General features: G+C 36.7%; 1 protein-coding gene across 1 annotated transcript; it reads right to left on the minus strand.

Annotated features, from left to right (window-relative positions):
* Positions 1-7,274: 7,274 nt before the first annotated feature.
* LOC110676887 (hepatitis A virus cellular receptor 1-like) lies at positions 7,275-8,520 on the minus strand. Its single transcript, XM_021846440.1, has 3 exons — positions 8,397-8,520; positions 7,659-8,327; positions 7,275-7,595 (listed from the first exon to the last, which is right to left on the minus strand). Exons 1-3 carry the CDS (start codon positions 8,440-8,442, stop codon positions 7,459-7,461), a joined length of 852 nt encoding a protein of 283 aa, XP_021702132.1. The 5' UTR covers positions 8,443-8,520; the 3' UTR covers positions 7,275-7,458.
* Positions 8,521-14,942: the final 6,422 nt, after the last annotated feature.

Genomic DNA, 14,942 nt, shown 5'->3' on the forward strand with positions numbered 1-14,942 from the left:
GGCAAAACGCGCCACCATAGATTTAGACGAACGATGTGTTTTAGAATGCTTTTTTTCACCCTAGATCATAGAAAATGGATAAAAATGCTTTTCCTAATATGTTTTTATGTGTTTTTCTCAACCAAATCGATAAAATCCTATAAAAACGATTTTCGCTGTTTTCGTTGCAATTTTGTGCGATTTTCAATGTCATTTTTTAGGTCGATAAATAACCAAATTTCTGAAACTATTGCCGAGAGCCAACTTGCGCACTATCATAGTTTGTATTACGTGCAAAACATATGTTTAATTTGCCCTCAAAAAGCTTATTGAAGGACCTAAACTTTAATCAACTCTGGGGGCAAAACGCCCACCCCTATTTCATAACACCAAAACAACCGTTTGAATTCAAATTCTACCAAACGTAATGCCACGTTGAAGTTACGCAAAAATTGGAACCTTACAAATGTGCATTATTCGCATCAGCATGTATACTATTATTGAACAATAACATCTGAACAAACGCCCGGATGTATGCAACACATATACAAGCATGATTGTGTTCGTTCGTTTGCAGCATGGCTAACGCCGAACTCAAGCGGGGCGTATTACCCCGCAAAACAATACATATGCAGTTAAGCAAGCAATTTCTAAAAATTAATTTATAAACCCCCAAAAAGTTAAAATGGATAGCTGTTTCTACTATTTGGTAGAAAACATGTTTGTCTATCCAACCATCATTAAAAAAGAGCCTAAAATAATGTTTTTCACATCTAAAATCGCTGTTCTCCTTAACGTGGGCAAACTACCCCCAGTCCCCCTACTACACATCACCCTACCACTGTGCAGTAGGGATTACCCCTCCTCTTTTGCTTGGACGCTTTCTCCGTGCACGCGGTGGCTGTCCGAATAGCATCCACCGTGGGGGCCTTTTTAAGGAACCCGAACGGCCTTTTCGACAATCCGTTCTCACCTTCCATGTCGATCGTCAGCCTGCCGAGGATAACCTTCTCCAGAAGTGTACAAAGAGTAGCAACTAGCAAGCATATTGGTCTATACGAAGCAGGATCTCTTGGCGGTTTTCCCGGTTTTGGCAGCAACACCAGCGTCTGAACATTGGGAAGCAGCCTTCCGCTGGACATTTCTTCAGCGCTGTCCTAAATATAGCTGGGAGCACCAAGACTACTGCCCTCAGCGCTACGTTAGCGATACCATCTGGACCGAGAGCTTTGTTCAGCTTCAATACTTTCGCAAGTGTTAAAAGCTCAGCGTTAGAAACTTGGATACCGGTATTTTCTTCATCTACGTCAGCGTACGGTGTGTGCGGCCACGCGGTGGGAGCTTGCGTAGGAATGAGATCGTCCTCGACCAACTTCAGTTTGTCGGGGCACATTTTAGCTGACCATTGATCATCATTACTCGATAGGCGTTGCCCAGGGATTTGCATCAGCTTCCCGGTACAACTCCTAGTAGCAGTTTGAACGCGGTTCTGGCCAACCGGTAGGTCACCTTACGCTCTTCCATGCTGGTTTCCGATCTAGCTCTCTGCACGCGTCTTCTGACTCTTTAGGCCCAAACGCAATGATAGTGGAATCGGTTCGCCAGCATGAACTATAACATGCTTGTCGACTCAGCGTTGGTTTACTTTCTTTCATTGACAACTCAGTCAAGATGGAGTGATTCATGCTGGCGAAGCGGTTCTGCTTGCGGTTGCCACCCGCTATCATTGCGTTTGGGCCTTTAAGCAGGCTGCACGGAAGAGGCTGAGTCTTTCGTTCCACCAGTATGCAGGACGCCACAGATTCATTGGCTCCAATTTTCTGAATGCATCACTTCCGAAGAGTAAAAATCGCCGACGAGCTTGTCAAGCAAAATCTTCGCTCAAAGTCAAACATTGTCCGGTTCTGCAAAGTCAGGATGAAGTGAGTACCGTAAAACGGGGTAACTTTGATAGTTTTTTCGAAGAAAACTTGAATATTTTTGCATGCTGTTTCAAAGATTTACAATTTATATTTTTAAAACAAGTACTGGCATTCTAGCTATCGATTACAGTCGATAAATTGGCAAAAGATTTATTTTGATTGGGTATATAATTTTTCATATAATCGAAAGTTGGTTTTCTGTTTAGGGGTAACATTGATAGTGGAGTATGATTCGAACAAAATTGAATGAATAACGAACATTTGTAGGGCATTGCATACCTCTAGGCGTTTAACGTTATATGGAAATTTCTGACTTAGATTACAAAAATGGTCCCAGTTTGTGAAAATGCTTTTCGCTAAGTGATTTGAGACCGTATTTAAGTTCTATGATAACTAGGCTATCAAAGATAAGTGGCCAACTATTCAAAACTACATCAAATAGTGATCGTAGAACAGATTGTTTGTAAGCGTTTCGAAAATGCTAAAATTGTGTCAATTATTATACGAATATAAAAAGCCTCAAATGTTCTTGATGCAAATGAAAACCGCTCTTACATGAAGTGTCATACTAATATACTTTAGTTTTGCATTCGTTTTGCTTAACTGATTAACAGAAATCATGATATATCGTTTAGTATGTGGTGGGTCTCGCACTATCAAAGTTACCCGCATTATCAAAGATACCCCGTTTTACGGTACCTATATGATTGCACATCCAACAGCTCCGGCAGATTAATTGTGTCGTGAAACAATGTGGGAACTCACGGGAATTTTGCCAAGAATGTCATCGATATGATGCCAAGCTTTCGAAGAACTTAAACATTTTCAAAAACATTTTTTTTTAATAATTTCACTTGAAAAAATCACCGAACGCCATGAGACACGTTGACTAAGGTCAGGGTCGAATTTACAAATGTGGGGGCCCGGGCCCCGGGGGGCCATTATCTTGTGGGGACCCTTTTCCCTGAAATAAAAAAAACACATTTTGATACTTGAGCAGATACAAGATATTTGCAATGTTTTTATAAGGTTTTTTTACCAGAGTCAAACTATTTTAAAATGTTAAAAAATACTTCCAATCCCCTATGAACGTTAACCAATTTGAAATTACAATTAATTTAGATAATGTTTTTTTATATTTAATACATCTTAGTAGATTTTATATGTTTACAAGTTGAATTCAATGTTTTTGTCAATGTCAATGTCAACAACAAAATTCGTTTGACGATTCGCTTCTTATACGTACCTTTATTCAAATTATGCTTATTCTATTCATGTTTGATATTCAAGTTGCTGAACAAACAGATTTATTTAACAGTTTTGAGTTGAAGAAATTGCTGTCAAGCTGGTAGCAGGTCTTTTTCTAGAGACTTCCCAACAAACATTTTCACGGAACAAGAGTTGAACCAACCACTCTCAAACATTCTTCTTCTTCTTGGCATTACGTCCTCACTGGGACACTGCTTCTCAGCTTAATGTTCTTATGAGCACTTCCACAGTTATTAACTGAGAGCTTTCTTTGCCAAAGTTGCCATTTTCGCATTCGTATATCGTGTGGCAGGTACGATTATACTCTATGCCCAGGGAAGTCAAGGAAATTTTTATTACGAAAAGAACTTGGACCGACCGGGAATCGAACCTAAACACCTTCAGCATGGCTTTGCTTTGTAGCCGCGGACTCTAACCACTTGGCTAAGAAAGGTCCCCACTCTCAAATAGGCTTACCAGATGAATATTTAAGAAAGGAGGACGTTTTGTGTGATTAGCTCTGAAAAAGGAGAACATTTTTTTTTAATAAAAATAGTTGCTCTAGCCACGTCCTTGCGACAGTTGGCTATAAACATTTAGGGTTTTTTTTTTGTTGAATATGGTCCAAGGATTGAAATCATAGTCTTCTGTTTAGCAACCTTACACAATTGCCATTGGTTTTTCTCCAACATCCAAAACACCAACAACCCTATTTGCTTCAATATTGAATAACATTTTACCTTTCATAGGACGCAATCCAATCGAATTTGATTGTTGGATGCTTTGATTTGTAACCAAGATCAACTTTTGCGAAGGGAATAAAGTTAATGTATATCAGTAAATTTAATTAAATTCATCGTCATTTTACCTTTTAATGATAACTAGAATTAGGATAACAAACGATTAAGTATGTGAAAATAATTATTATTCTCTTGGCTCAGCGTGGTGCACATAATTTTCTCTCGTCGTGTTTTACCTTCTTATCGTGTCACTGTCAATTACCTGTCAGACGGTATCGGCTCAGTATGTGGAATGTGTACTTACTACCGAGGGGCATTCGCAACAATCACATTACATTCAATGTCCCTGAATTGATCACAAGGTAACGAACCTTTTGGCCCAACGACATTTGGGTTAACGGCCTGCTCCCTGATCACAAAAACAAATAATCTATCACCCAGAGCTTTTTGCGGGAGAAACAATACTCTCGAGTTATATCATCATTCATTTTTATGAGGAATAGTGATTTGAATAATAGTTTGGCAACTCAAGTATTTAAAGTTTTTAACTGTAGTTTACCCTAATTGGCACAAGTTGAATAATCAAAAGTTTATTAGAGACAAAAATATTTACAAATTTGGAAAAAGAGAAGGAACTGAGAAGAAAAAGGAGGACATTTTCAATCCAAGGTAGGACAGCAGAACATGTGATTAAAAAGGAGGACATGTCCTCCCATGTCCCCCTCTATTTTAATAAAAGCATCTGAATAGTCTCTAATTTGAATAGAAGATCTCTATTTTAATCAAAATGCTCTCTAAAGTCGCTTTTTTCCTCATTAGGATTACAGAGAATCCTGATGCAAATTTCTACGGGCTGTGGAGAAAAAAGATTCAAGGACTTTAATGCAGATTCTTTAACAATTTGCTCTCACATGTCTCATGGAATAACTTCAAGAAATTTTCCAGTGATTTTTCCAGAGATTTCATCTGAAATACTTTGAGGGACTTTTTTCTTTCGGCGATTTTGCAAAGGATTAGGAGTTCCTCCAGGTATTTTTTTTCACTAATTTTCACTTTCAACATCCTTCAAGCAATATACTTGCTACTGAGGAAATCGTTGGAAGAATCACCTGATAGAATCAAGGAGGACTTAACCCTCTAATACCCAACCCCGCTTTTAGTGTACCCCGTCACTTTGGAATTTTGTGTATTTTTTCGTAGCTCGCAAATCAAAATGATTTCATTTTTGGCTTATACCTTGACTCATAACACGCATATAAGAAAAGTTTTTTATGACTTTTGAAACTTTTTTGTATTATTAAAAATTGTTTGAAAAATTGCATTATTATATAACCTACAAATGCCTGGGCTACATTTAACGTGTAATATAAAAAATCAGACCTTTTATATTTTTCTACGAATCACAAACGAAGAGCCTGGTGGTATTAAAATCATTTCAAACCTGTTTTTCCGTTAGTTACACGGAAAATAAAATACGCTCCGAAAACAAATTAAAAATTTATTTTTTTTAAAAATACCGTAACAATTTAAATTTTTATTATTGCCAAAAATCAACAAATAGAAAAGGCTTCAAGAAAAAATGAAAAAAGCTAGGGATGTTCAAAAATAAAAATTATAAATATCAAAAAACGAAATTTAAAAATTTGCGAATAAAAATAAATAAATGCCCAAAACGTGTTTAGAACGATTTTAGATAACGAAAAATAATACTTAAATCGAAAATAAAAATTTGGGTATTAGAGGGTTTAGCCTTCCTTGAAAAATGTCTAAAAGAATCTTTGGAGAAATTCCTGGGTAATTTCTATTGTAATCCTTGTTAAAATCCAGGTTATATTCTTGAGATATCCGAAACAAAATTCTTGGAAGAATTCCAAAGGAAATTAGAGGATATTCTTCGGAATTATATCTAAAACTTTAGAAAAATACTGAAATTCACCTAAACGGGCATGATTATTTAAAGCCTTTGAACTGAAAGGGCTTTCTAGTGAACTGGAAATCTGATCCAGAATCTTTCAAATACGGCACATTAAAGTGAACAAGCGAATAGAGATCTTTTATTATCGAGAAACAGCTAACTTTTCCAGCATTCTCCGTACGGCTTTGATAGGAATCAATTGTTAGTTTCCCACATTTTCTGTTTTCTGTAAGTGGCGTCTTTGGACCACCTCTGTCCCCCTTACAATGCTATTTGTATTTATCAATTCTAGAATAAGTTGTAATATTTTAACATATAAGTTATAATCTATGTTACTGAACTGATAAAAATATGCAGGACCTTCTGCAAGATTGTGCTCTTTAGAAGAGCAAGATTGACTCATTCATTCATTGTTGGGAAATTTGATTCGTTCAACTGATTCGGATCACTAATATAGATTATTCGGGTGATTTTAGCGGATCTGATCAACAAAAGGATCTGTTTGGCTATCTCAAATCAGAATTAGGTATCATGCATTGGATACAGCTGACAGAACCAACATTTTAATATTTGTGGTCACGGGTGGCTACGATTAAAGTGGTGAGAAATTTTCCGGTAGACTATCCTGAATTTTCCAGGAATCAGAATTTTTCTTGCAACGAACATACAACTCTCATGCATCAAAAAGATCCACAGCAACCCTCCAAAAGTTCAATAGCTAGAAATCGAGAGACATTACATCCTTTTAACCAGAACATCTTCGGTATCCGTCAGTAGAAATCCCAGCTGAGGCAATAGAAAAGGTGTCGATAATGACTCGATTTCTTTGTATGCAGGACATATCTATTCCCTGGAACTGTTTCTTGGAAATGCAAGTAAGGTTCCTCGAGTGGAAACCCTTATTACGTGCATTTTTTTTGTTTCCCCGTATTAAAGTCTGTGTGAAGTTTTTTTTGTAAAGCGCCCTCCATGCTATAAAAACGCCCCCAAAAAAGTGACGACTAAGTAGCTCGAATTTCACAACGACAGGGCTGTCAAAAACGCTTGAAATATTCCTCTTTATACTAGTTTCCTTTGACAGACCCTCGTTTTTCGACCTCAACTGTAAGACCGTCTTTAGTGTCGTGTACTAGACTCGACTTGAAAAAAAAAACATCGTATGCACACATTATATATAAAAACTAGGTACAGTCATAATTCCCTTCAATACTTTGTAGAAACTTAAGATTTAAGACCTGCTCGGTACAAATTTTAGGTTTCTACAAAAGAGTGAATTAACGCTACATTTTTCCTATTTTTTTGCTGTTAACAATGCCACCAAGCTGCTAAAAAAGCAATCCTAATCGAATCCAGATCCACAGCAAAAGCCAAAGCTAAACCAGATCCAATCCAAACATAATGGCCGGATATTTTGAATACAATCTGCAATTCATTGGCTGTCAACTCAAAACCAGCTCATACAATTTTGAATTGGCGTTGATAGATAATTAAAATTGATTTATTTGATAAACTTATAGGAAACATCAACCTTACCTGATACACTCAATAAGTTTCATAAATATTGCTAACAAAAGTGAAAACTAGTAAATTTAGGCCTAACTTATTATATTCTAAATTGTTAAAACAGTTACTTCAGTGACTCCCAAACACCGCATTACGATCCAAAGTTGCAGAGGTGTGTCATACAAACGGAACAGTGAGTATGCTGGCCTCCCGACTCATGGTTGCAGGTATCGGTTACGGTTTGCAACAGCTGGGTACATCCACGTTGGATAACTTCCCGGTTACCCACTGAAATTTAAGGAAATTTGAATTATTTTCCCCTGGAAATAAGGTATCAAATGTGGAAAATACCGTTCGATTTCATCACAAGACACACGTATCGTGGTTCACTGGGCGGTTCCAATACAATTACCCTCCGAGAAGAGGATTCCGCATTGTTCGAAAACCATTGGAGAATCGGAGGTGTAGCTAGATCTGGCATGGCGGCCACTGTGGTACTGATGGTGGTTGGTAGAGTTGGGATCGGAGGACCATCCGTTCCCTGTGAGGAAGCCAGGGTGGTACTGATGGTTGTTGGTAGTGTGGGTGGCCCGTCAGGTATGGTCGGGGTAGTCTGAGGAATTGTAGTTGTCTCCAATGTAGTTGATTCTGTTGGTTGGATGGTTGTTGGTGTGATCGTGGTTATTTCCGTTGGAGCTGTAGTTGTAATCGGTTGGGTCGTGGTGTCCGGTAAAAGCGTAGTAGTTTCTGGAGGAACTACGGTTGTAATCGGTTGTGTCGTAGTTTCTGGAGGAATATTGGTAGTAATCGGTTGAGTCGTGGTTTCCGGTGGAATATTGGTCGTTTCAGGAGGAACTACGGTTGTCACCGGTGGAGCAATAGTAGTAGTGGTCGATGGTATAGTTGAATCCGGTACAGATGGAACTGAAGTAGTCGAATACTGCGAACCACATGCTTGCACAGTCACTGCATTCACGTTGCAGTCACTGCAGGAATAGCACAACAGCTGTGCGGTGGTAGCTGCATAAGAATTTTAAAATATGTATCATCAAATCAATCCGTGATCTCTTGGATAACTGTAAAACTCACTTGTCACCAAAAGCACTGACAACGTTATAACTAGTTTCAACTGCATTGTGACTAATTACAAAAAAAATCGGTAGTAACACTTCGATGGTCTTGTTTCAACTGTTGATCCGTAGCCGCTTGCAGGTCCCTTATGTTGACGCAGTGGATAATCTTTTATCACATGATTAGTAACCACTGCCTAGATATGCACTGTCTGTTTCTGTCTGAGGGAGGGAACGGCAAGGTGACGTATTTCATTGCTAAATATTTTTCTTTTTTTTTTTCTATTCAACGATGAATCATTAGGGAATTTTCTTTATGTCATTGATTATAGGCATTTCTTTATGTCATAAATTAAGTATGTCCGTGGGATTTGCTGGCAGCAATGTGGATTTTGTTAATTTATTAGTTGAAAGAACATTTTTTCATTATCCTATTCTCTCTCTATTTTTTTATTGCTAACATGATTATTACTGTGTACGTAGTCTTATTCATAGTTTATCAGATATAACAGTGCAAATGAAAAACAAGGCCTAAAACTTTGAAAAAAAAATAACGAAAATAAGGAACCAAAGAAAGTGAATTAGCGGTGACACTACTGTAGTTATGCTAAATATATTTTTAACTGCACTTCATCTAGTGTCTTAAAAACAAATTACTTATGATTAGACAGCATCCATTTATTACGTAACGCTAAAATTGGAAATTTTTGACCCCCTTTCGTAACGCTTTTTGTATGGAAAATTTAAAATTTTTGTATGAGCCGTAACGCTTGAGCCTACTCCCCCCTCCCCCTAGAGCGTTACGTAATTTGTGGATGCCGCCTTAGGGTTTATTGTACACTTATGATTAGGGTTTATTGTACAGTACTGCAATATTCAATAGTCAACAAAAAATCAAGTGTAATATAACGTCGAATTAGATGCACATCATCCACGTCTCAATTGTGATGCAATATCACTTCCCATTAAACTAATAATTTTGTATTGAAATGATGCATGAGATGTAAAATGAATGTAACAAGTCGATGCAACAAAAAACCCACGTAAAAATAGCTGCCGGCTGGTTTTCGTCCATATTTATTGTTTACAAATTCAAAGTGTTTCTCTGTTTTTTCACTATTATATCACTTATGTTATAGTAGTTTACGGAACAAGTTGCTGGTTTTCGTCCATATTTATTGTTTACAAATTCAAAGAGTTTCTCTGTTTTTTCACTATTATATCACTTATGTTATAGTAGTTTACGGAACAAGTTGCAGAATTGATGATTTTTACACTACGAGTCGTAAATTTATCCTATGAGACATGTCGAGTAGGATAATTATTCTGCAACGAGTCACGTACAACATTTTTTGCAATTTCGTAGAAGACCACTTGAGGGTATCAGAAATTATATCGGAAAGCATTCACCACTATTTTATAATTTCTGAAAAATGGTTGTGTAATGATTTATTACGCAACTCAAAACAGTTGCGTAATGAGAACGCGTTGCGTAATGAATCATAACAGCACTAGTATCAGTTGCGTAATGACTGTTCCTTCACTGCATATTTCAGTGCAGGAAAGTAGACCGTTTCATGACATATTGGCGTGATGAAAAACAGCCTATTACGATGAGAAATTGCAAAAAATCCTTTTAAGTGATGCAGGAGCCTCAGAATATGGGACAAGATAACAGAAGAAGGGGATAAATATGTATATTGTGGATTTAACAATCAATGGTGGAATTCAATCAACTATGCCAATGAAGGAATGGTGTAGTTACAGAATTGCTTATCGTTCAAGAAGCTTCGCATATAGTCTCTAATAGTTATGTCACAGAAATCAACCACGATACCGATTTTAATCATTGTGTAGGATCAAACTTCTCGAAACAGATGTTTTTTTTTTACAATTTTATTGACAACTAGTGGCCCCGGCCTGAGGGGTGCGGTCTCAAACCATTTAGGTCATTCAATTTGAACACAATTTTTTCCACCATTGCTAACCTGGGAGGGAAGCACAGATACTACACACGAAATTTGATATTTTTTTTCCAAACTGCAGATAACTGCAGTTTGCCAACGACAATCAAGGCAGGCTTGGTGAAAATCGCTAGTTTTCATCTGTTGTGTACCTTCGATGTTTCTGAACAAACATTGAAAAAGGGACACAGTTTTCTACGCGTTTAATTTTCAGTTTTATTGAAAATAGTAAAAAGAGCCTCATTCCAATACGTTATACTGAATTAGAATAAACGGTGCTCTCGTGATGTTACTTTTGAATGTGCAAGAATTGATTCTAACTCGATTTCTTCGAATTTTGATGAAATGCAAAAATATGCTTTGGCTAATCACGCACTTTTATCATGTTTGTCCATTGTCTAAGAACCGGGCTCACAGTGACAGTTTGTGACAGCAAAATCTCGGCTCACCGTGACGTAGATAAATTTTGTATTGGTTTCTCCCTCCCAGGTGCTAACCGTTGTTTGTTTGCTTTTATCGCTGGAAACCATTTTTAAGGTGTACACTGAAAATGCTTCACACTAAGCTTCTGCAATTTGATGAAGGCAATAAGTCCAATGAATCAACTGAAACAGACAGTTTCCGACTGTATCTTAGTATAAATATATATCACAAAAGTTCTCAAAATTTTACGTATCATTAAGATCAAGTAAAACGTTGCTTCGATCAAGGTATTTTAAAGGTACAGGTACAGCAATCTAAGCAGTCACTGGATGCGGGGAGTGGTAAACCGAGAGGGTGTAAAAAGTAACAGCTGGCAATTCAGCGAGCTGGTCTACCGTGGTGCATCAATACCCGGACGCTTAAGTCGATACAAATGTTTGCATTCTAATATAAAGGTGTTGTTTTAAAAAAACCTTCAATGTAATATTGTTTCCAACCATCTTTCACTCGAGATCTTCACGCTACTGATGAACTTTTTGATAAAAGTCATGATTTCAGCATGAAAATCATTCAAATACTTGAGCATGTCTTGTCTATAAATCCGGACAACTGATGCAAACGATGTCTTTAAATCCGGACACTAATGAATCGAAATCCGGACATCTGTTTAGTAGCACGTAATATTCGTTTAATTTTAATGAAAATCATATCAATAGACAATAAAATATAAACATTTAATAAGCTCTATGTCTGGGTTTGCACTATAATTGTAAAAATAATTGCACGTTTGTAATATTAGTGGTTATATTACCTTGGCCGAGGCGCGTGTGGCATGAACTGCAGTCGGTGCGGTTTGAACTGTTATTATAAAAGTTTAACACTATTCATTTCATATCGAGTTAAATATTGAAAACTCACAAAGCTTCCCATAGTTATTTATCAAATTTGCTCTTATTTCTTCCTGCACGAATCTCACTTACACTAATTAAACCAGGGTCTTTTCGAAGATGTCCGGATTTTAAAACACTGGCTCGAATTCCCGGACAGTCTCTCAAAGAACCGATAAAAATGAATTTCCAACATATTTACCAACAGTGGAGTCACCAAACTTTTGAAATATCTTTTCTTAACACTTAGGTTATAACTTGCTATAAAAATATTGTTTACAAACTTTTCCTTCAATCAAATGATGTTCGCGCAATCATCGATCGTTAAACTTGAGTTGGAGTTAGACCGCGATCAAATGACATTCAACAGTAACAAATCATTTGTTTTTATTTTTTTATTAATTATTTGACGATGGCTACTAGATTAAAAAAAAAATGTAATGTTTTAAGCATTGTTAATAATTAACGGAGTGAATGAAAACCAAACATATTGCCATTTAATTTGATCCTAATTGACTAATATAACCAGAGTGTCCGGATATTGGTACCGTCCGGATTTTGATTCACCACGGTATCGATGTGTTTGTATAATGTTTTTGTATAATGCCCTCCATAGGCTTTTTTGTGTCCATAGAGATGTTTATAACCTTCAAGATCGTTGCAGCGTGTGCCATAGTGATAGGCAAGCAGGATAAAGTTTCATTGTCTTCAAGATGAAGTCACATTATTTTATTCTAGACGACATCATTTTTTGCAGATAGAATACGCGAGAATTGTTATAATAAAGTTTTCTGTGTTGTAGCGTTGTTGCAGCTTATTTGTTCTTAATTTGCCTGGACAGGACTCATACGCTTCTCGGCGAAACTTGCCAATATTCTAATGAATCTGGTTATCCCTGTTCAATGCAACTTCTTCTACGATTCAAGTAATCTCAAACATTAGTCAAACAAAACCATTTGGGGATGCCCTGAAATATTCCGAATACGGAATTGCCAATGGATTGTGCAGTATACTATTGATTTTATTCTGTTACCTATAAAAGAACTATCCTAGAAAGCTTTCAACTGAATCCTGTACAATATTTTACTTCCATTGGCTAGTGTTCATGACGTTTCCGTTCCAAACAAAAGCCAATGGAAGTATAATATTGTACAGGATTCAGTTGGAAGCTTTCTAGGATAGTTCTTTTATAGGTAACAGAATAAAATCAATAATATACTGCACAATCCATTGGCAGTGTTCATGACGTTTCCGCACCAAACAAAACAAACTGTGAAGAGAAAAAGCTGACTAGATTTCATGGCTTGCTGGATTATTCCATGAAAACAAAGTGGCTAGCTGTCGTATGCTTTTCCAATATGGCGGATTCAGCAATTTGACACATCGTATTACCTCCCTTTTAGATACCTTGGCTTCGACAGTTGATTGTTTCTGTGTCACATAAAATGTATAACATTTTTAGCTTGACGAAATAATGACCGCACACTTCTGGGCATACTCGGATCATTTTGATGAAAATTTGAGCTTGACAACAGCCTGGCTGTTTGTTGATATCCAGTTCGCACCAGGCATTGCAATCTCATCTGATCAAAGAGATCATTGTTAAATAACGTTATTTGCTGTTAAAATTTTGCTTCTGACTAACTCTGCCACAGATAAAATTGTGTCTTGTGAATGCTGGCGAATTTCGAAGCCAACAATAGTGAAATAACGCACTGAAATACAGCTCAACTGACATGTTGATTAGCGTGCATGCAGGAGAGATGTAAGCAAATATGTTATTGCAGTTTTGGATTTTTAAAGAATATTTTATTGGTGCTTGACTTCAATCTGTCTCAAATTAACGAACCAGAATAAAATTTAATATATATGTATTTCACTTGTCCAGCTAAGCGTCCAAGAAATTTGCTTCCATTTTTTCCAGCATTTACATTTTATTTTGAGAAGAACGCGCCATCCTGGGTAGAACGCATATCAAATCCTGTTTTCATTGCTGAAACATGATGGAAGCCTTATAAGAAAATTAAGTGAAGAACTAATTTTCTTATAAATCTGTTTATAATTGTAAATACTTTCGTTAATGTTGTCATTATTGTTCGGCCAGAGTGTATTCCTTTGTCCATGTTTGCCGTTTAAATTATTTTAAAACAATATATTTGTCAAAACTGTTTTCCATAACCGCACGGATTACTGTGTTTGGAAGAATTCATAGAGCATCAAATGAGTCAAAGATATTGATTAAAGATCGATCAAAGAGCTCTAATTGATATTGCATTATTCGAACCATATCTTTCTCAGATGACCAAATGATGAGATGAAATGCAATGCCTGGTTCGCACCCCCTAGGCCAGGACGTATTGCCATCAAGTAGGCTATGGATCAATGCACGAGTTCATTTTGTGACGTTTGAGCGGTGCCGTGTTATTTATGTGACTATGACAACGAGTGAATGCGGAACCGCTCAAACGTCAAATTAGTGAACTCGTGCATAGGTCCATTGAGAAATGCTATGAATCATCCCATACAAAATGACAGTTTCGTTCATTATCGTTTTTCCGACTTTCCTGGTGAATATTGTTGCAGGTTTGTAACGCGGACACGTTTGGAGAAGGACTTTTCTTTTAGTTCAGTATCCCTACACTGAAATAAATTGAACAGGTTATTCTATCAGAAATTTCATATAAGCTATAGTTTCTGCGCTACACGTGCATTCCAAAAGCACTCCCATACTCATCATTCGTTAAGCTATTAGAATACAACAAGGGTCAAATAAACATTAAAGATGCTGGGTTCATACATGTATCATATGCTGCGTGCATTTACCTGGTATATGCTTCGCATTTAAATTTTCCAAACAAGCTGTCTCGTTAAATGTTATATGCTGGTATGCGCTGTAAAAAATATGATCGAGATGTCAGTAGAAAAAATGGAGCGTTTGTACGTAAAGTTGTGTTATACATTCTTGACATCTTTTAAAAGGTGATTAAATCATTAAAATGCTAAAACACAAGTTATTTTGAGACAATTAATATTTAGACATCTATTTTCTAGATTCGTACCTTTTTCTAAACATGAAGACAAGTACAAACGACATAAAACATCAAATCCAGTAGAAGTATTTTCAAAGGTAAATATTTTATCAGTATATATTGGGATTCTAAGAAAACACATTTTATTCTTCCACGATAGATTCGAGATTTTTCTTCCGGTCGGCAAAGCCAATTGAACATCACACTGGTTTCCTTGGAAGAGATATACCATATCAGCGAAAGTGTCTCCCATGCCAAGCTA

The sequence above is a fragment of the Aedes aegypti genome, chromosome 2 (assembly GCF_002204515.2).
Source record: "Aedes aegypti strain LVP_AGWG chromosome 2, AaegL5.0 Primary Assembly, whole genome shotgun sequence".
Taxonomy (NCBI): Eukaryota; Metazoa; Arthropoda; class Insecta; order Diptera; family Culicidae; genus Aedes; species Aedes aegypti.

Excerpts from the sequence above, each read along its gene's own strand:
- LOC110676887 (XM_021846440.1), bottom strand. The coding sequence starts at position 8,442 with ATGCAGTTGAAACTAGTTATAACGTTGTCAGTGCTTTTGGTGACAA. Across the intron at positions 8,328-8,396 it reads GTCAGTGCTTTTGGTGACAA|CTACCACCGCACAGCTGTTG; the intron begins GTGAGTTTTACA and ends ATTCTTATGCAG. Across the intron at positions 7,596-7,658 it reads TCTTGTGATGAAATCGAACG|TGGGTAACCGGGAAGTTATC; the intron begins GTATTTTCCACA and ends CTTAAATTTCAG.